Below are 22,756 nucleotides of genomic sequence, written 5' to 3'. Positions count from 1 at the left end.
CAGCGCTTGTATCGTCACGGTGTGGCTTACTTACGACGAAAAAGGCGAGTATGAATAGTGTGCGCCGCGGATTGAAGGGGGAGGGGGTAATATTGTCCTCAGACGCTTCCATTGAGGTATGCCGCCCGATTCCCGGGCCCCTGCCCTTCTTGATCTCGTGTATCCAGTGATCTTACCTACTTTCTTTTTTTGTTGTTTTCATGTTTGAAGATCGATATCCATAATCCAGATCCCTTTAAAAAATACACCCTATTTCAAACCAAAAGGGCAAAATGTACAACCCCGCGTCAGCTGAAAACTTATGTTAATATAATGCCCCTTGACGTTCACACATGCCTTCATAGCTTTTATTGAGGACACCCCAACCCCGTTCCTTCTCCCTCCGTAAAGCCTGAAATGTCACTCATCTCCCGCCTTCAACCTTTCGCCCGGGGATTTAGCCGAGGGAGGGAGATGTTAATAAGCGCAGAGACCGGTTTCAGAAAAAAATGCTTCTGAAAATTTTTTGCCGCTTTATAATTATGCAACAGCGTGGTGGCCTAATTGGTACTCCGGATCGAGCGGTCGGGGTTTGAGCCCTGGTCGGGGTCATTGCATCGTGTTACTGGGTAGGAAACTTTGCCCTCAGTGCCTGTCTCCTCCCAGGCGTATAATGGGTACCGGGAAGGTAACCCGGCGATGGACTAGCTTCCCGTCCGGAGAGAAAAACAAGTCGCCTAAACGTCGTAAAAAAAAAACACAGAATACGTTCCGGCAAGATTGGCCAATTGACTTTACTCTTTTTTTACAATTATTAAAACTCTGTGTTTTATATTTTCTGGTCTAACAGGAAACCCTTGATAGTCCGCAGACCTAGACGAGTTGTACGACGAAATAAGATGGAGCGATCTGCTCCAGAAGAATCTGCTGACAATGATAGTAACAAACCAATATGGAGACCGAAACCAAAGAAAAAGCACAGGAGAAAAACTCGCCAGGGATGGTAAATTCCTGCAGCGCAAACGTCATAACTACATCTAATGTTTTTACATCTTCTTAGCGTGTCTTGTAACTTTCTAATATGAAAATAGATAACATTTCAAGTTCGAGTATTCCGTTCATTAAAAGTACTCTCGTTACCATGAGCATCTGTCTCAACGTGAGTTGTAAAGGCAATTCAACCGGAAGTCTGATATTTTTTCGGACTTCCACTGAGAACAGGAGAACTTCAACTCAGAACCTCGTTCCTCGACCGCTGGTCAATGGGAACGAAGACTCTGGGCACGAGGTTACCCCGATCCAAATGTACACAGCGGTCAAACGCACTGCACACGCGCAATTCAAAACAATGACCTCCCAGATACCATAGTTACAGGTTGAAGGTAAAGGTACTCTAAAAATTGAGTGGAGTTTAAATTCCGTAATGGAAATGTTAGGAAACCCTTTTCCAAATTTCTCTCTATTGAGCTCTAGAAAATGTAGTTCGGTATTCGTGTATTCGGGACAATGTACACATGGTGTAGTGTTTACACTCTCTTTTCGATTTTTAATGTGATAAAACGTTCCGTTTCCTGCTTGGCATACCTCTTCTAAAATTCTCCTCCCAGAAACACAAATGGATGAGAATGATTTCACGCAAATATCGACAGAGTTACTATATAGCGTACCTCACGGATGCTTTGTTCGCGTTGTCAGTTTGACTCCAACAGGCCATTTCCCAGTTACCTTGTGCCTCTGTTTCAAAACGAGCCTTCGTTCAGAACCTTTCATATAAAAAATGAGTTTGATTTGCATGAAAATGAACATGTAGGCGGAACATATTTCCATGTGAATGGTTTCAGTTCGCACTCGATTTGACATAGAAGCAAAAGGCAACTCAGAAGTGGCCCATTGGCTTTCATCCGGGGAATAGACCACATTCGTATTCTCGGTATAGGACTGGAACTAACTTGCAACCGAGGCTAATGCGGGGAATTTTTCTCACGTAAATGACATTTTAAATCTCTTTTTAATGATACTCCCAGGCATGAGCCTCCATTACAAGCTGGTTCCAGTCAATACCGAGAACACGAATGCGGCCTATTTAACAATTAGACCCGTAGCCCGCAAGGGCTACGGGTCAATAGCCCATGAGGCGAAGTCGAATGGGCTATAGACCCGTGGCCCTTGAGGGCGAAGGGTCTAATTGTTTTAGTATCACCCAACTAGTCGGACAGAAAAGGCAACATTAATGTTAGCAAATGCAAGTTGAAGAAATATTTATTTGGGAATAAAACGAAAGAAAGCGTCAAGCTCGATCGCGCCAATTTCGCTACTCGAGGACTATTACTAATAGTCCTCTAGTAGCGTAGCCAATTAAAATGCAGGATTTGCATTAGTCCACTAGTTGGGTGATACTAATAGTAGATAGAACTACTTTGTTCCTCGCCATAGGTAATACAACACGGAAGTACCGCTCATCACGCACTAGAACACATCAGTTGACTTCAATCTCGTCCCGCCATTTTGAAAATCGTCGAGGAGAAGGCCCTGGGGACAAGGTTGGAGTTGACTTGTGATTTTACTCCGGTTATCACACGGTCGAGAAATTTAAGCGGGCTATCTCACGGAGCAAATTCCTCTCCATTGGTAAAGGGTATGACCAGACCCTGACGCTTCAGTTCACTTAGAACTTCAAGAATTGCGTCCAGTTCACACCGAAATTTATCGATCTCTCGATTCTTCTGTTGAACGACTTGCCGCCATCTTGCCTCCGTTTCCTCTTTCTCAATTTTTGCTGTAAGGTGCGTTTTCTCTATAATCCTTTGTAAGTCTACTTCTCTTTGAGAGTGTCTTTGTTCAAGGGCACTTATTTTAGTCTCCAGTGAGTCGAAGTGGTTCATTTCTGGAGTGAACATCTGTTTCGCGCGCCTCAGATCTGCTTGAAGCTGGTTAACCTGTTGTTTGAGAGATTCCTCACGAACCTATCGCAAAGTAGAAAATGATTTCACAAAATAATTTAATGACATGTCCTACCTACATAAAATGGCTTCTTGAATTGATAATATAAGGATGAAATCATACATGAACTGCAAGAAATGGTAACCGTAGCAGATGTGTCTGCGATTTTAAGAGCTTGTAAGATGGAAGTATCATTCATGGCTTTCAATGGGATTTCAAACATCACCTCCGCTCCCCGGTACGAGCGCGATATTTCAACAACTGGGCTATCAAGCAACAGGTAACGGGTTCATGTGTTCCCGCGTTAGGAGTAAATGACAACTGATCATAAGAGTAAAATGCTAGCAAATATTTATGAGCAAATGTTCTGGAGTGATCAAAAATATGTACTAGTTATGCAACACTTTCGAGTGACCATGGAATATCCTACGAGTCACTAGTAACACACCATCCTCTGGGCGAGTGTGTATACCATGAAAATACAAGTGACAAGTGGGATATTCCATGTTATACCACGGGAGAACGTTGTATAACTATTTTAAACCATGTTATAGAAAATACAGTGGCCAATACAAGCAATGAGACATACGCGCGGCGTATGATGGGAAGGTTAGATGTAATACCGACGAACAAACAACGGCTTCTCTGTATTGATTGGCTGTATTTTCTATGGCATGGTATAAATGTTTATACTCGTCTATCCTGGCTTCACGTGTTGTGGACGTCAACAATAGAATTCTAAAAGCTACCAGGGAGGGAGGAAGGGTTCTACGGGTAAGAATATTAAGGAGAGGTTGTCTGTCAGTGTGGACCTCTCTTACCCTGGTTGCCGCGATGGTTTCTGCGTTAACAGTAGCGTCAGCCATCTTGGCCTTAAGTCTCTGAATAACAATCTCCTGACCCGCTAGTTGACTCTTAAGCTCCGCTACTTTAGAAGATCCATGATCAGCAGCAAATCCGGCCTTCAACTGATCCACTTCACGTTTGTGCTGGGCTTGCAAACTTGCTAACTGGTCAGCTGCCTCCTCGCGAGAAAGCCGGGCGCTTCGCTCGGTCTCTGCTAGGGAGGCCTGAAACCTAACCCGTTGTTGATCCATATCGAGCGACATCTGCGAGACCCGCTCTTTAAGGCGCTTATTTTCTTCTGTTAATTCTTCCACTTGTGGGTCTGGTTTGGGGCTCGCGTGCTGTTCCACTCGCTTACCCTCGTGAGCAAGCATCTGCTCTCTCTCGCGCTGCAATCGATTGCACGTCTGCCTCATAGCCTCCAACTCAGATTCCTTCTTTTCAAGTTGATCTTGAAGAAGTTGAATCGCGTTAGTTGAATCGTCACTTTTTTCTTTTTCAAGTTCAAGTCGCTTTCTTCGACTGGTCTTTCCACCAGAAGAGTCTATTGCTGTTGCTTTGGATAAAGCTTCCTGAAGAACTTCAATTTCAGTCTGGAGCTGTTTAACTCGCTGATCATTCGCTTCACGGGTTCTTTGCAGTTCCTCCTCGAAAATTTGAGTTCGCGTGTTTGAACGAGCCGCTTTCTCGTGTCGCTCATTCGCGCTTTGTAAATCCCTTTGCAACTCTTTAATCCTGTCCTCGTAATCGAGCCTCAGAGAATTGTATTTCTGTTCTACGCAACGTATTCTCCTGCTGGCTTCCTCGTCTTTCTCCTCGAGCTCTGTCTCTAGTTTTTTCACTCGGTTCTCGAGGAATGCGTAAGTCGGAGATTGCTTGCGAGGTGACTCGGTCGCTACAGCCTGCGCCTGGCCTGGTGCCGAGGCAGCCGCGTAAATGAGAGCAGGCAGGGAGTTTGGGTACCGACGTTTAATAATCTCTTCCATTTCACGAACCTGTAAGGTAGAACAGAGATCATGGTCTGAGTTACATTTTTAAGTGAAACGCGCCAATTTGACATCTTTAATTGGGTTTCCTAAAATTTTTTAACAGGGTTTCCTGAAATTCGCAGCCAATTAAAACGCGAATAACACGAACAACATGACGTCTCTGCCTCTTAGATTTTCTTGGTTTCTGATTGGACAACGAACAACAGCCAAAATAAAAAATTAAAAATAAATTTTGAGATTCAAATATAGTCAAGCAGTTATACATTTATCAAGTTCGTCATGTACTGTAGAGCTTCATAAGAGCAAAAAAGGCACGCAAAACGAGTTCCTTCACCTGTCGTTCAAGGTCCTGTATCCTCTTAGCATCTGTCGCTCTCTCCACTCCCCTCTGTTTCTTCTCGGCCACTGTCTGACCGTGTTGAGCCTGTAACCGAGCAACTGTTTCTTTAAGCTCATGAATCTCTTCTTCTTTCTTCTTGAGCGTCAGAGCATCACGGTCGAGCAGGGCCTGGGTCTCGGCATACCATTTGAGCTTAGTGCGCAAGCGCTCAACCTCCGCTGCATGTCGACTTTCAAGTTCTGCGATTTCTCTGGTGTTTGAGCCTGCGACCAGCGAAAAAAGTTAGAAACAAAATGATTTATAACAGCGCAAAGAACCCCTTCAGTTAGGTACGGTTGGATTGAGGATGGCGATTTTACACCGCTGTGATGACTAAAACTAATGCTTTAGCTCCAAACTAGCTGTAGTTCAAATATAATTTTGGTAACACTATTCCTTGAAGTTTCCGTAACACTGGCCAGTTCCCCCTATGTGACGTGCCTGCAGGGAATCATGGTAGCTCCATTCATCAAAACAGACATCCAGTCCAAGATGATGAATACAACTACCATAATTCCCTGCGGGGCGTCTAATAGAGGGAATTGTCCATTGTAAGTAAAACAAACGTCTATGGTATCGGTAGAACAAAGGGACTTGACCGACATTAAAGACTCCTTTAAAATTTCATGGCCTACTGTGGCTTCTTCCATATCCACAAACTTCAGTGACAAGCGCGCTTTATTTTACGAGTCCCCCTTCTTCCTGAACTATGAGCATGCGTGTGTTATTCTGCTACTCACTAACCTAAGACTTGGCTGCTTTGCTTCACTGCAACATCTCTCTCATTCTCTACTCCTCTGATGCGTGTTTCCAGCTCTTGCTTTGCTCGTCTCAGCTCATCAGCTTCGTCCTGTACCTCAGTCACTCTACTCCGTAATGACCTCATCTCTGCTGTCAGCTGGGAGATTTTATCCGCGCCTAGTGTTGCGGAACCTGGAGCCGGCAAGTCTGGCCCAAGCCCCCCGCTTTCTCGTCGCTCGATCTTTTCCTTCAGGTTGGCGAGTTCAGATGCTACCAAGAAAAAAAGAAACTATGTTGTCAAAGAATTAGCAGCATTTGCAATTAAACCTCGTTCTGGCTTGGCTAGTTTGTCTTTCTTTATCAATACCTTGCTGTTTGTTTGTCTTTTTGTTTGTTTCTTTGAATTCTTGTTCAAGGGTTATCCATCATTAACATTGCAAACGCTTTAAAGTATTCTACAAGGAAATTTAAGCCAAGTCAACCCACGCCAGTTTTGGTGGAAACTGACGTTCACAATAGGATACGAACTTAGAGTAAATCGTCAGAGCATTTCTTACCTTACTGAAAGGCAAAGCAAAACAGAAAACAATCAGTTGTTTAATGAAACTGTAGACATGGCATATACAGGAATCCAGATTTCTCGAACGCTCATTTTTCGAACCTCCTGATAACTCGAACCAAAAGTCATTTCCCTTCCCTCAGTCGCCGCCCGTCGCTTGCACGTCGCGCTCACAGTCACGCTCGCACGTCACGCTCACAGTTACGCTCGCACGCTCACTTGTTTTGCGTTCTTCCCCACGGATTTTCGAGGAAAAGAGAGACTGCTCGGAGTCTATTCCCTTAGACGAACAGAGCAACTTCACACCTGATTCCTCGGACTACCCGATTTTTCAAACCAAATCTGGCTTAACTAGGAGGTTCAAAACTCGTGATTCCACTGTACTATAATTCAGCAAAAAAGTACTCTTTACCCAGTTTTTGGTTCTCACTAAACATTCTAGCCTCGTTAGCCTTTTCCTTGGCTTGCATTTGTTTGAGTTCTTTATAAAGCCGTTCATTTTCTTGTTGATATCCTGCTAACAGTTGCTCCTGCTCGCGAACTTCTTTCTCCATTCTCTTCACTTCCTCTGCAGATGCACCCTAGAGACAAAACACGCGTGATTAAAATGTAATTTCTTCTTACAATATGGATACATTGTCAACCAGATGGGGATGAGAATACACAAAATCATCAACTGGGAATATTGTCTGAATGTACTACCAAATTCTCTGAACTAACCTTAAAGAAATGTATAGCAATATGTAACGAGAATTAAAATCCAAATCTAACCTCAAGGCTCCCTCCTGCCGCTACTCGTTTTCTCGTGTCAGCTTCTTTCTCCGTCTCGTTGAGTCTGGCCTGCACAACAAACAGTTCTTGTTTAAGCTCGTGGATTTCACTTTCATAATCAAGACGACACTTCTCCTCTCGCCTGGACCATTCCTTCTCACGGGACGCCATATCGGCAATCAACTTGTCGTTTCGTTTTTTCTCGTCCTTCCAAGCAAGCCGCCAATTCTCTATCTCGGCTTGCAAAGCTCGTTCGCGTGAAAGTCGGTGCTCGTCGGAGGGTCTTCGGAAGGATGTTCGGGAAACCGATCTTGCGGGCTCATCGTCGGACCATCTCGCCGGCGGTGGTTCGATTTCTTCATTATCAGGGCGGACAATGTGTTTTAGGTAATTTGCGAATGATTCTACAGACGCGGCAAGTTGCTTAGCCGAAGGACTCGAGTCGGCCGTTTTTGGAAGAGCAGGGCTTTCAAGATGAAGTTTTTTACTAGCACCTAAGGATTTCTTAGTCTGGGGATAATGGAAAAAAAAAAAGGAATAGTCGATCAAACGTTAACGAGTTGACAACATAGAGAGTAATATCCTGAGAAATTCTTTGCAGTTACAATGGAAAAAATAGTCTAGTCCCTGACCCTAATAGTTTTCAGTTGAATACGAATTCCATAGCATGAGGAATAGTTACTCCTCCTCTTCGCGCCCCCGCCCCCCTCCTCCCCGCCACTCTTACCTCCCTGGATAGGGTAAAGTCCATTGCAAACAGCTTAACTATCATATTTCCAGGTTGTCCCGACAGTTTCCTGGAGAGAGAAACATACTGAAGGAAAACCGTTTTGCACAAAGAACACATGAGAACTGCAACCAAGGCTTAAACCCTGAACCTGTGGTTCCCGTGTTGTGTCGAGCAACCACTACCCTTCCCGTAGTATTTACAGTCGATTTGACTCTTGCCCCCGGAACACACCTTTGTTTTACTTCCTCTCATGGTGGGAGTTGGTGACCAGGACGGGCCAGATGAGGGAGAAGGCTTGAACAGATTACTTCTGTCTACAGGACTACTGGAGACCTTTCCCTTTTCCTTCTTTTGCTGTGGTTTTGCCGTGGTTTTCTTGACGGGTTTTTCTTTGCTACTTTTTGATGTTTTCTTAGTCGTGACACTCGCCTCAGTACCTTTCTTGACACTCTCCCCTCCTGCACTCTTCCTAGCGCGTGCTATACTCTTAATACTCTGCAAACTTTCCGGGGGAGGCGTGTCATCGTCATCGTCGTCCTCCGCCTCTGCTCCCTCTTGGTCAGCTTGTAGCAAGTTAGCGACAGGCTGCAAGCTAAACCCATGCCTCTCCTCAGCTGGCTGCAGGTCAAATCCGCGCCCCTCCATGAAACCCGACGAGGAAGCGACAGCAGGCTTCAGATCCAAGCCTCTTGCCTCTGCTGCTGGCTGCAGAGTGAAGCCAGCAGCATCGTCTGCTGGTTGTAAATCAAAACCTGGTCCCTCTTTTTGTGTAGCAACAGAAGGAGTCAAGTCAATTCCTCGCGACTCCAACCTACTTAAGGCAAGTCTCCTGTCCGTCTCATCGACAGATGAATCAACACTCAAGTCAACAGGCAATGATCCTACGGTCTTCAAACCAAACCCTCTTTCGTCGTTCTCAGCCGAAACAAAGGAGCTGAGCTTTCCTTGCTTGGTTTCCATGGTAACACTGTCATCAGCAGCACTCCAATCATCCGTCACAATAACAGGCTGAAGATCGAATCCCCGCGCACGTGTTTCACCTTGGTCGTTTTTCTCGATCACAATCTGCCCAGTCCTTGACTGATCCACACCTTGAATCACTGCAACAGCTGGAGGAAGCTCGAAATCACCTGTAAAAAATTTACAATGAAGGTCTATTACTATAAAAACAACTGACCTTTTTTTTGTAAGAAGAAAATTAAATATTAAGTAATTCCTTTGCCTTATTCAGTAAAGCAATAAGTTTATTAGACTATAGCTGCTGTATTCCCGCTTTTAGAGCTTAGCATGCATTATTTTTTGGAGATGTACGGCTGGAAATTAAAGAGCATGTATAACCCGGATGTCGTGTTGCCAGCATAGGTCAGTATAATCACCGTCCCTTCTCAGTTGTACTGTAAATATCTCAGATGCAAATATCTTTTCCATGCTATATTCTACACCAAATAGAAGATGGTGTTCCTATATTGTCTAAGGAAATAACACACTTTTGACTGAGTTCTAGAAAAACTGAACGCACTCGCGTTCCGCTCGTGCGTTCATTGGCAGCCTCGAAAAGACCTCAAGCGTGCATCGTTTATTTTTAGAAAAAATTAAACGCCATCTTCTATTTGGTAAGTATACCAGTTTACCGAGTTTAGTTCAGTTCTGAGCTAAGAAGGCTTTGCTTCATTAGTCTAGATTGAATTAAAGGCAAAACCAATAAGCACTCTTGGCCCTACTCTGTGAAACTACATATGATCACTAACAACTCAATTTATCAACTTATTAACAAGGCCTCGGTTTGAAACAGAACAAAAGGTAACTATCCTTCTGTGTACCTGAGTATTTAGGTCCTGTATCAGTAGCAGTGAGTTGAGCAGCTTGAAGTGCAGCCTGCAGTTCATGAATATCTCTTGTGCTTCCACTCGCCTCATAATCACGTCCTGGTCTCAACATGGACGTTTGTCTTTCATCAGACTTGGGACTTGCGTGCGTTTCTTCACTAGACACTGAAAAACACAATAGCATGTTGTTGTTGCTGTTGTTGTTGAATATTCATAGTGGACAATGCGCTAATAGCTACAACTAGATAGTTCTCAGGCATGCCACTTTAACTTTTCAAATAAACATAATAGCTTAAAAATCCCAAATGATAGCCCGAGGCAGACCAGTTAGCTATTTACAAGCATGACCGAGGACTTGAACTAGGGTCTACCGAGAAACATCTCCAGCTTAGTAGTCAGAGCAGGACTTGACTGACCAGTGACCTCCAGATTTCAAGTCCAGCGCCCTAACCACTCAGCCACGCTGCCTGGGAAATAATTTGTAAGAGCAAATACTGAAATACTGGTCTGGTACTGACCTTCACTAGAGATAGCAACTTGTGGTTTTCTGTGTTGTGATAGGAGATTAAGAGCTGCAGCAGGTCTCTTGCTTTCCAGAGTAGAATCCAAAGACTCCATCAAAGAAACTAAATAAAAAAAGTTTATATCAGAGTGTTGGAAAGGTGTGCAAAAAAGTAATGCTCTAAGCATCATGTACCGGTTCCTTGACAGAACTAAAGAAAAACAGAGCAATGTTTGGCATTTGCATTTATTAAGAGTACAATTTATAAGTTACAATCATTAAACAGGAGTCTTTGATTTAGCAAAAAAATCAGGATGTTACCCAAATTGACCAGTTTGGGTTAGAAAATACAGAAAACAATGTACTGTAGGGTTCCCAGCCACAAAGGGTACAGAAGGTCCATTGTAAGATGTTTTGCTGCCTTTTTGGTGGAGGGTCAAGATTGCTGATAGTTAATGACTGAAAAAGCACAGCAGAGGGAAAATGGTACAATTTATAATTCCAGGGAATTTGAGAAAATTAAGTTTGAGATAGTGATGTTCAACTGCAACCAATTTTCAAGAGCAAGACTATTCAGAAAAATGTGTACTAAAAAGATGTAATTGTGTTTCTTTTGACAGCTTTAAGTATTTTTCTCTCCACTGCCCATTTCTAGGAAAAACATTTTGTATTTCTTGTCGAACATACCAGTCACAGAGTTCAGATGATGATGATTGCAAACACATATTTCTCAAGAATGGACCACTCCTTTTAAGTTGACATTTTGCAAAAAAGCATTGAATCATTTTTTATATAATAATTATCTTGTCATGTTATACAATTATTATCTTGTCGCACACCTTTTGACAGCATACTTGGTTTGGTTACTTCAGTGGGTTCCTGAACAATTACAGAAGAAAATGAAAATTTTTAGATTGAAGTAGACGATTTGTTGGACAGTAAATGATAAGAAGTCCTGCACTCTCTGCTCACTAAAACTCCTTTAAATTTATACTTTTTCTATTTTTTTTCCAAATCTCCTCTCAGGAGATTCATACCCTGCAAAGCTAAGCAACATAATAATTATTTAAATTTCAATTTTGCTCCTCTAGTGAGTGAGCAGAGTTTCACCATTTTCATTTTTAATACCAACTGCAGAATAAGTGATAGAGGCCAGTGATCCAAAGAAACTAATCAAGAACGTTTTTAGTTTGAACAAGTATAGCATGATTGAGTCTTTTTCCTGGATTACAGTTTTATGTACACACCGGAGCTGAGGGTCTCTGTGGTTCTTCAGTTTCTTCAGTGTCAAGCTCTTCGGGGCTCTGGGCATCCTCAAAATTGTCACTGTATTCGTTTCCACCTTTTTCTCCTTCTTCTTCTCCTTCATCTTCTCCTTCGTCTTCTCCCTTCTCCTGCTCCTTGACCACTTCTTCAACAGCATTGTTTATTTTACCTGTGGCCCCTACATGAGGTTCAGACATAAACTTGCTTTCAGGGAATTGAATGTAACATTCATTAATAACTACATACTGAATCGTATACCTGTAATTTAACAAGCAGTATCAAGAATAACTCAAAATTACATCAGGGGAAGTCAAACATCTGGCTGTAATTAATAACCTAATTTACAGATTGTATGACAATCTGGAATAAGAAATGTTGATAATGATGATGATGATGATGATAATGATAATGATGACGATGATGAGGGGGAGGAGGAGGAGCAGGAGGAGAGGGGGAGGGGGAGGGGAAAGAGAAGGAAAAGAAGGAAAAGAGGTGGTGGGAAGGAGGATGATGAGAATGATCACACTACTTATTACAAGCAATAAATCCATCAAAAAGTAAACATCTTTTGTAATAAAGATCAGACCTGTCATGTTGAATATTGAATCCCCCAGTTCAGCTCCAGTGGCTTGAAATCTCTCATCATCCCACCTTTGCGTACATAAATGTAATGTAATACTAAGAAATACGTACATGGACAAAGAAACCAAAAATGCCTACACTCATAACTTGTACAGTAGATTTAATGAACCATTTTCACAACTACCCAGGTTTATGTATATAAAAAAATTTAATCCCATTCACAAAAAAAAAAATTTATTCTTATAAGAAAGTCATATATGTACATAAATAATGCTAAATTTTCTTTTTGCTAATTTTTGAGGTCCTTTTAGAGCAATATTCCAATATGCAACACTACCATGAGACAGCAGCATGGACAAAACGCTGATAAAATGACAATCAACAACATGACTTGGTTGAAATTCAAACAGTGATGTGACAACCTTCCAAAATCATGATATGAAAGAGGTTGAAAGTCAGACAGCCACATGTATATTTCCCCCAGGAAAATGTCCCCTACTGCCCCCAACCCCTGAACAGGACTCCATTCCTTGGATTAGCTCATTGTTTGCTGCATGGGCAAACTCAATGCAGAAAGAAAATGTGACGCTTGTCATGGACTGGAAAGAAGAAAAAATGTGAAATCACTTGAAGCCATCATTTCAAATCTTAAAAAAACATTCAGAAATCTACTTATTTCAAAGGTCCTGACCTACCCAAGATAAAAATCTTGACTACAATATGTATTTGGTGCAGAAATTGTTGGCAGGTGCATAAAGGCTGTATTTTAAGAAAAATTATGTAGTCTGCATAAGGGATGCCAACTACCTTTCTTACCTATTTTGTGTATTCCCAGTAACAGAATAGGAAGTTGACATTTCACCAAGTTTTTTGTTGTAATCAACAGGTGATGCTCCACCCTCGACATCATGAAAGAACTTTTCCTTGTCTGCTAGCTCATTCATAGTGTCCACTCCCTTGTCAGTAGGTTTGGCAGTGAATGATTGAGGAACCGGTGTGGCAGGACTGACAGATGTTCCTGTTGGTTCACCTATAAACCAAGAAAAAAAAATCCATATTAAATAAAATCTAAGATAAAACAAAATATGCTGTCTACAATGACAAACTAAAACAAAGAATTTTTCCTCTCTATTTCATTAGTTTGGAATTAGAAATCACTATGTCAACTGCAAATTTAACTGCCGACAAATACACAAGCAGTGAGCCATTTTTCATTATCTTAATTGATTAAGGATAATTATTCCTCCAACATTTATCATTATAAATGCTGTTACGTTGCAACTAATGAGCTCACATGATGAAACAGTCATTACGCTCGCTTCTCAGTTAGATTACATACATTGTGATTGGCAGTAAGAGTACTAGTCATATCTGTCAATTGATATTATTTGCTTAATATGCCATTTCCTTGAGTACAGTAAGTGTACAGTAAATAACAACGTACCAGTAACAGCTCACCAATGAAAAATTAATCAAAATACCTTGCTAATAAAATCTTGTCCAATAAAATTAATACAGACATTTTTATTGCTTAAATTGCATCAGTTAGATTTATAATAAATAAATTGAACGATACTGTGTACATGTACATGACTTTGTATGCTAAATCAAATTTATTGTGAATCTTGTACTGAGACATACCACTGTAGGAGAAAGTGTCTTCAAAGTCTTCTGATCCAAGCCTGACACAGTTGTAAAAATACAGTTGTTATCAAAATGTATCTACGTATCTCAACTCTCTGGGATTATCTGGGAGTCTCCTGGTCTTGCTTACAGGTCACCAAATCTTCCAGATCTCCCAGGGAAATGCATAAGGTACATTTTCACACTAATCTTGGCCGATAGTCAATTGGCATTTTCAAGGGAACATTTGACGCATTTTAAATATGGTTGAATTGACAGAGCCCTTACTCTTAACAATGTCGTTTTAGGGTTTTGGATTTCAATTTGTTTGGTCTGGCATCTCTGATAACGTCATTTTCAAAATATCTAAGAATGAGTTCACTGATAAATATAAGAACGCTATGACTGACAACAAATCCAACCTTTTTAGTATTTCTTCAGGTGGTGGTTTTGTCCTTTCTGTGGACTTTGCTAGACCTGTCAGCAAAAAGAAGAAAAAACTATATATTAGACTAAAACCACACCATCTGAACAGTCATTATTACTTGAGATGTACATGTAGTACACGTACACAGGTAGAAGGGATGGTCAGGCTAAAAGAGAGTTTATTAGCTGAAATTTCACCAGAAAACAAAGACTTGGGGTAACTTTTAAGGTGTAGAGGCCAGAAAATGCAGCAGAACTGGTTATTTAGCCTGCCAAGCTTTCTCTTACACATACATGTAGCTACAATGTACATCTATCCCAGGGACAGCTCTCTAAAGTACAGTGTATAGATGTGAAGTAAGTCTCTATTGTACTTCAGTAAGTACTGATCGGTCCCTTCTTTCTAAGACACTACAATAACCTGGACACCTCTTCAAGGTGGCTTCATCTCTAAGGAGTACATGTCTCCAAGACAGACACCCCTCCAAGCAGAAAAACGGACACTAATCCCAGGTGTATACAACTCTGCATGACAGACATCCTTCAGATGGAAATGCACTGTGCACTTCCCTTAGGTTGACGACTCTCTAAGGTGAAGACCTTTCTACGACAAACCTCTGAAAAGAGAAGGGAAGATATCTCTCCAAAGTGGAAACTGGACATCACAAATGCCTTTCTCCTGGTCATCTCAGATTTTAAATGTCTTGCCCAAGAACAAACGACAATGTCTCTGGCCAGGGCACAAACACAGACCACTGAATCCAGAGACAAGTGCACTAACCATGAAGCCACCACACTGATACTGAGTATGCCCGCTTAAGTTCACTACAGCCATTTTCATTTCATTTTTAAACAATCTCAAAATGTATGTGTAATCAGTTACTTGTTCAGGAATATGAATATGAAGCCACATGGACATCAACGATATGTTCACTGACCTTCCTCAAGGCTGTCCCTACTAATCGACAAAGCTGAGCTATCAACGTAACTTCCAGTGGACAGGGCAGTCATAGGACCTTTATCAGGATGTATATGTGATGTGGCAACTGCTGGAGTGGAAGCCTAAAAATGTTTCATTAATATAAGTCCAAATTAATTTCATCTATTACAAAACTTGTAGGCAAAAGGTCCAAAAAAAGTCAACATTAATGTTCTGTAAAGTACTTTCAGTGTTAACCTGTGGCTAAAAGTTTGTATTATTTGTACACTTTACAAACAGTAACTCCAAATCAGTGAGAGGGCCTTATTATCTGCAGTAATATATTACTTCAATAGGCTTTTGAAAAAATAATACCAGTAATTTCTGCTAAGTGTTTGTGTAAACAAACACAGCACACACACTTGTATGTTGTTTCTGTTTGGTTTCCTTTATTTCCCTTTATTTTAGATCATGACAACTGGTGACCATGAAACAAAGGGAAATAATAACAACAACAATAACAATAGGACAATTGCCAGTTTCTTTTATAACCCTTCTACAAAATCTTCCCAAGTACAGAAATCAGTTTTGCTCAAAAGTTCATGTCCACAATGGTATTTTCATTAAAAAAGTTCTCTTCAAGGCTATCAATAAGAACCATTACTGGTAGCACCTGTAAGTGTTATGGCTGAGTAATTTTGATGGGCCCTTGATGTTTTGGGGAAACGTGCCTGTAGTTGATACAATTTACCCATAAAGTAGCACGTTTGTTATGGGTGTGAAGATCAGGGCAACAGGTGACTCAGAGTGTAATGACAGCCCCATCTTGCAGACTTTGAACTCAAAAAAGACAACAAGATGTAAATTTCACTTAACTTACATGATCAACAACATCTGGTTGTGGCTCGTTTACTTCTGGTTTGGAAGTCTTTGGTTTTATCCAGCTCTGTCGAGCAGCTTCTCTTTTCTTGTTATCATCCTCATCATCTTCCTCTGCCCACCATGGCAACTGGGCATCTCTAGGTTTTGCTTTTATATCAGGAGCCTTCACACGAGGAGAGCCTATGGAAGACTCATCTGACATGGACTGAAATGACACAACAACAATTTAATATGCTCTTGTAAATAGTAAAGTAAAGTAAAGTAAGAGTAAAGTGTTTGTAAAATCTTGGCCAAATTATGGTTCATCATTGCTACTACAAATAAATTTATCGTGATCAGAAAAATAAAGCCGAATAACTTAAAGGTAAAAAATTGCATCAATAATTTTGGAAATTCTCGGGACCTTAAAGTGCAAAAATAAGCATAATTTTCTTTGTTGTCCTTACCTCATTTAGGAATTTTTCAAATTCGGCATCTAAATCGATATTCTTTGTCTTGAACCGATCTCGTAGGCTACCCCAGCGATCTGACATAATTATTTTCATATACTATGTTTTGTACTCCTGTTGTCGGCAAGAGAGTATACTCATTCAGCACTATAAAATTATATAAAAGGAAGATTCAGCTGTGTACATATTCTACCGCCATGTTTTCAAAGTGTGTCAATAACTATGCAGCCAAGCTTCAGTGGTGGTCGCGAGAAGACTCGGTCGAAGCTCTTGCCTTAGGGGAAAGATCACTCGAATCGTAGTTCATCAAAGGAACCGATGAATCCGTCACCAGAGTGGATTCATCGGTTCCTTTGATATACCGTGATCCAGACAGATCTTGGATCACTGATCCTGATCCTGATCATCCCAAAGGAACGCACCCTAAAGGTGATATGCTTCTGGTTCACATTAAAGACGAAACATGATTAGAGTAAACATGTTTCAAGGAAACATCTTCCGCCTAAACATGTTTGTTATTGCATTTTTCACATCAGATGTCGGTTTCAAACACGCTTCATGCATGGTTGTATAATTTATGCTGTTTCATGGTACTCGCATAAATTTCTTACACTTCATTAAGTTTTGCTGCAATGTTCTCCCAAATATTTTGCTTTCTACCCATCGCTGATAATTGCCGTTGTATTTCTTCTTCGAGCGGAACCCTGGTCGGGGACATTGTGTTGTGTTCTTGTGCAAGACACCTAACTCTCACAGTGCCTCTCTCCACCCAATTTGCATGTATAAGTGGGTACCAGTGAATTTAATGCTGGGGGTAGCCCTGTGATGGACCAGCATTCCATCTAGGGGAAGTAGAAAAACTCCTAGTCGCTTCATGCTACAGAGGCTTCTTGGCTCGTATCCAGACTAAACCAAGCGGTCACGTTGAGGAAATAGCCAGGAGATCGCTTTATAGACGTTAACCGTTTAAAACTGAGAGGTGATCAAAATTTAACCCGGAATTGGGCAAAAATTGAACAAGAAAACAAAAGTAATTACGCAATTTGCATTTATTCTTTGTAAGAACAGAAACGCGAAATATAATAATTAGTTGCATGTTAATCCACGCACAAACCGACAGATTTTATAGCAGTGTTGCTCGCATTCAAGGAGAGCGTTTTAGCACCTCATTTACCATGAAGTGGAAAAATCCTAGCTTAAATTGGTGAAGCAACTCACTAACTTCGTTCAGCTCCAGCGAGAGTTCTTCCTGAACATAAAACTGTGCAAAGTCTTGCAGCTGTTCCACTAGTTCCTCGCTCTAATAGTCCTAGTACAGTCTGAAGAACATGTTGTTTGAGTCATGGGTAGTGAAATATTTGACCTGTGCTCTGGTCGATCTCCTAATGTAACAAGGTGTCCGTGTAACAGAGGTGAATAAAGTTCAACGCTTGATGGAGGTCAGACAAACAGCAGATACGTGAAGCGAATTTCGGAATTGTGAAAAGTGACCTCTTAATTAAAAGCTGACTGGGTAACAGAGTCCCACTTACCGGGGAATTGACAGCAGGAATTTACAATTAATGCTTAATACAGCGAGCGACCGCATCAGACGAAATAAATCTAGACCGGGTCGACGTTTTCACAAAAGATAGCTGATCTGGACCCCGGGGGGGGGGGGACTCCCATATGGTATGGACGGGGATGCTCGTCGTCTCGCTTAGGGGTGTAAATTTCGGATTTTGGCCTCGCTTAGGGTGTTCTGGGCAAAATGTCATTATTTTTAGCCGTCAAGGTCTCGTTAAGGGTTGCACGCGAAGAAATAACAAAACAGAAAGAATTTTGATTCTTTATATTTACTCAATTCATATAAACAAATTCGCCATCATTAAAAGTCACTGTACTTTTTATTTGTCAGTTTCATAAACTGGTCTCTTTTAGGGGTCTGCATAAGCTTCGGCCACGCCCAGATTGGTCTCTTTTAGGGGTTAAATTCAAAATTTCCGACGAGCATCCCCGTCCACTCCATATGGGAGTCCCCCCCCCCCCCCCCGGGATCTGGACCAGGTGCGGAGCAGAAGAAAATGTGAAAGAAAGAAAATGTGAAAATGATCGTCGGTTGGCTATTATTCTAGATTGACACTACGTCCCGATCCATAAACATGCAAAAAATGTTTGCTAAAATCCAGCCATCTTTGCTCCACGCCTGGGGTGAAGATGAGGTAAAGATTAACCAAATTCGAGCAAAATACCAGAACTGCCACAGTAATCACAATATTCGTTTGCTAATTGTCTTTCTTGCTTTTACGTTTCCGGGTTTCTCATGGTGGAGAATGCGCCCTAGTTTTGATGATAAATCGGAACACTTCGGATACTACGAGTAAATTTGCCGAAAATGGCATTTGTATGGGAATGTTTCCTCTTCATTATCCAACTGCAGCGAATACCGTCCAAATAACAGTACTAATATACAGCGATATTGTACAGTTATTTGCATGTACCGTAGAAAACCTGTTTGCCGTACAGGTCGGCGTGCACAAACAAAACTGGCACACTCTCCGTCTTTCATTGATAAATTTATTGACTACAGCAATTGGATAATAAATCTCTTATTAGATTAATGTGTAGTATCAAATTATAGTTTTGCTCGTTTTTCTTTCTTTTTCTTTTTCTTTTTTTTTTTTTTTTTTTTTTTTTTTTGGTATTTTGACTCGCTCTATGGGCTTGTCAAAATACGGCACAACTCGTAAAAACAGCGATATTACACACCAAAAAATCTAATAAGATACATCTGTGGAGGGAGACAGTGAGCGATAACTCGCGCAAAACGCTTTGAAATGACCTTAACCTCCAATACTTACCGTGAAATGGAGGCGAGAAAAGGTGTTTTTGTTTTCCTAGCTGCCATGACTTCTATTACATTCCCATATTTGCTATGATAATATAAATCGCCTTTTTTTTTTTTTTTGCAACCGGATTATTGCGAAACATCGTTTATAACTATTTGAATAACTTGAAAAGCTCGAGGAAAACAGTGAGCAAAAACTCGCTGAAATCGCATAAAAACGAAATAAACCTCCGCCGCAGCATAAACAAAATACTCAATGGAAGCGAAAAAAGGTGTAGTTTTTACTGTATTTCTATCCCGTATTCCTTTTTTGCCGAATACGTTTGCTAGAATGCAAACTCTTATATTTACGTTGTTTCGCATTATCAGATAATCAATGAGGTTTACGCAGTGAATTTGGATACCTGTGTTTAAGTTACAAAATCTAGATTTAGCCCGACTCGTCCAAAGGGAAAATTGTTGCGCGAAAGGCGTACTTTAGTTTGCTCGTTCAAGTGTTTGGAAGAGACCAAGAGTAGAGGGCTTGTGCCCGAAAAAAACACAAATAGAGGGATTTGTATCTTTTCAAGTCGAGGCGCTCAAAACACTAAAAGCAACAGCAACAGATATCCTACAATAAACGTGTTTAATTGATTCAAAAAAAAGGAAAGTACTTCAACATCGCTTACAAAATTGTGGAAGATAGACTTGCTTGACTCATTTATTTATGAGCGAGAAGCCGGTGCGCTTTGAGCCGGACGGTAAACGTGTTGGTACAATTACAGAATTGTTTTACAAAAAATTCAAGCTGACATTGTTCAGTTCATTTCAACCAGTTTTCAGTTCAGTTCTCTGTGAGGTGACGGCGACTTGCTCACAACATTCCGACATCTATCAAGAGATAACGAACAATCAGCTCTCTTCTCAACTCTGCCAGTGAAATTCCATGGCGCTGGTCGTTTTCTTCTATCACAGAACAAACTGCCGTGCGCCTGGTTAGTTTAGACTGAGGCAGTTGCTCGTTGCTGCTCCTTAAATCACTCTGACTCGGTCCTGCTTCCATTTCAGTTCCACCACTGTTTCCATTTCTTTTACTCTTGGAAATACGAAGTCCATTTGTTCGGCCAAAGTATGATTTCAAGCCTCGCCATCCAGTTACGGCAGACTTTTTCATTACAGATAAAAAGTCTTTAGGGTGACTTTGATTCATGGCTCTTCTCGCGTTTCGGATTCGTTCACTTCAAGATCTCGAAATAGTGGTTGTGGTCTGAACGGCTCCTTGGGAATAACCTGGCAAATCTTCGTCAGAACTTCGTTTCAAGCTACAAGTCTCCGACTGTTGCTGTCCAATCGAGCAACGGCCCGAGCACTCGAAAGTACTCCGAGCGATGTTACGTCACCACGGTACGATCAGCTGCTTAGCAACGAAAAGACGAAGTCTGCGGGCTTCAAATCAATGGTGTCACTGAACGTGATTCAGAGAAACCCTGACTCAAAAAAACGTGACTGCGTAAAACGTGATTACTGGAAAACTACAGATAACGACATGTGAAAAATTAGCATACGACCACGCGGAATGAATGGGCAGAGTCATTGTTCTGCTCAACGTTGTTGTTGCCATTGCAATCCCGTACTTAGACCCCACGCGGTTTCAGTCAGCGTTTACCGAAGAGTAGCACTGGAGACGAGAATGGCCTCTGTCGAGTTTACGTTTCCGGGTTTACCGTCGTAGCGAATGCTTGCTAGTTATATGATTAATCGGAACACTTCGGATACTACGGAAAATTTGCTGAAAATAGCATTTGTTCCCAGGCAGAAAAAAATATACTCCATAAGTAGCTAGCGAGTTATCGTAGAAATTTCAACCAATAAAAGATCGTATTATGATATTAGTGGAAGAATGAAATGGTAAATAGTGGCCTGAGATATGACTCACGTTTGGACTAGACTGCTGGCAGTTAATCTTTCCTCTTAGGGTCTAACGAGTGTTTATCAGGGATTACGTACGCAAAAGAGCGGTATGGATGAGAAGGGATTGAAGCCTGCCGCGCCCATGTCTCGTCCCAGTCTCTTTTAGAATAAAACATCTCATAATCCCCACTGAATTTCAAGAGAAACTCAGACTGCCAGCAGTCTACGTTTGGACTGCCGAACGTGACTTGAATAATGAACAATTTATGCCAGTTCAATAATTTGAAATCGTTTTGTTCTAATTAACGCAATAGGTAAGGTTATAGGACTTTGCGAAACAGCGCATGGGAAAAGTATTATGTAAGAATATTTCCTCTCTCTTTACCATTTGAAATAGCGGGAAACAGTGAGCTATATAACTGGCTGAAATCGCTTTGAAATGACCTAAAAAGAGTGGCCTAAACATCCAATACTCAATAGTAGCGATGAAAGGTGTTTTTACTGTATTTCCGTTCCGTATTCCTATCTACGAGATACGCTGGGTTTTTTTTTCCAAACAAACTCTTGTATTTACGTTCGTTTAGGCAGTGAATTTGGATACCTGTGATTAAGTTAAAAAATGTAGAGTAAGTCCGACTCGTCTAGAGTGAAAATTGTTCCCCAAAGGCCCTCTTTTGTTCGTTTTCAAGCGTTTGCTGGATAGAGAGCTTGTGTGCAGAAAAGGCAAACAGAGGGAGTTTTATTTTCATTCGATCTGCTTTAAATCGAGGCACTTAAACTCTAAATAAACTGCAACAGATATCATACAATGAAACTGATTTATTGATTTAAGAAAATGATGAAAATAGTGTATTTACATTGATTACAAGATAGCGGAGAACAAACGTGCTAGACTAACTTAGGAGCAACAAGTCGACGACCAACACATGGTAAACCTTTTGAGACAATCGCGATTACAGAATTGTTCTACCGAGAATTCAAGCTCAAACTATGGTCTTCAAGACAACATTTAAGTTCAGTTCATTTCAATCAGTTTTCAGTTCAGTTCTATGTGAGGTGACGGCGACTTCCTCACAACATTCCGACATCTATCAAGAGACACCGAACAATCAGCTCTCTTCTCAACTCTGCCAGTGAAATTCCATGGCGCTTGTCATCTTCTTCTATCACAGAACAAACCGCTGTTCGCCTGGTTAGTTTAAACTGAGGCAGTTGCTCGTTGCTGCTCCTTAATTCACTCTGACTCGGTCCTGCTCTCATTTCAGTTCCACCACTGATTCCGTTTCTTTTACTCTTGGAAATACGAAGTCCATTTGCCGGGCCAAAATATGATTCTAAGCCTCGCCATCCAGACACGGCAGACTTTTTCATTTGAGAAAAATCATTTCTAGGTTGGATTCGGTTCATAACTCTCCTCGTCTTTTGGTCCATTCCACTTCAGTGTCACGAGAGTTGTGATTGAGCAGAGTGTTCGAGAAATGGCAATCGGGGAACAATAAACAGCATTTTATGGGAAATTTTCGTTGCAGGTCGATGTTTCGAGCGATGTTACGTCACCAAAGTAAGATCAGTTGCTTAGCAACATAAAGACCAAGACTGCGGGCTTCCAATTAAAGGTGTCACTGAACGT

The 22,756-nt window shown here is 41.2% G+C and overlaps 1 protein-coding gene across 2 annotated transcripts; it reads right to left on the bottom strand.

Moving 5' to 3' along the window:
- Positions 1-605: 605 nt before the first annotated feature.
- On the bottom strand, positions 606-17,478 carry LOC145480896 (uncharacterized). Of its 2 annotated transcripts, none has more exons than XM_081459235.1 (18): positions 16,407-17,478; positions 15,959-16,165; positions 15,098-15,221; positions 14,156-14,210; positions 13,752-13,792; positions 12,927-13,140; positions 12,115-12,206; positions 11,510-11,706; positions 11,102-11,141; positions 10,279-10,386; positions 9,755-9,925; positions 8,166-9,064; positions 7,205-7,714; positions 6,846-7,014; positions 5,878-6,144; positions 5,089-5,357; positions 3,741-4,760; positions 606-2,942 (listed from the first exon to the last, which is right to left on the bottom strand). In XM_081459235.1, exons 1-18 carry the CDS (start codon positions 16,503-16,505, stop codon positions 2,583-2,585), a joined length of 4,842 nt encoding a protein of 1,613 aa, XP_081315361.1. In that variant the 5' UTR covers positions 16,506-17,478; the 3' UTR covers positions 606-2,582. The 2 variants fall into 2 exon arrangements, with proteins under 2 accessions (XP_081315361.1, XP_081315362.1); XM_081459236.1 differs by having other exon boundaries at positions 12,115-12,179.
- Positions 17,479-22,756: the final 5,278 nt, after the last annotated feature.

This window comes from Orbicella franksi, chromosome 3, assembly GCF_964199315.1.
Source record: "Orbicella franksi chromosome 3, jaOrbFran1.1, whole genome shotgun sequence".
In the NCBI taxonomy this organism is placed as follows: domain Eukaryota; kingdom Metazoa; phylum Cnidaria; class Anthozoa; order Scleractinia; family Merulinidae; genus Orbicella; species Orbicella franksi.
Note: the sequence above shows the minus strand (reverse complement) of the source record. Positions and strands in the feature narration are given on the sequence as shown.

What these genes read in the sequence shown, in the direction of transcription:
- LOC145480896 (XM_081459235.1), bottom strand. Translation starts at nt 16,505, where the DNA reads ATGAAAATAATTATGTCAGATCGCTGGGGTAGCCTACGAGATCGGTTC. An exon ending in CACAGAGACCCTCAGCTCCG is followed by an intron (nt 11,142 to 11,509) that starts GTGTGTACATAA and finishes GTAATTGTTCAG; the next exon opens with GAACCCACTGAAGTAACCAA. An exon ending in ACCAAGTATGCTGTCAAAAG is followed by an intron (nt 10,387 to 11,101) that starts GTGTGCGACAAG and finishes TTTTTTATTTAG; the next exon opens with TTTCTTTGATGGAGTCTTTG.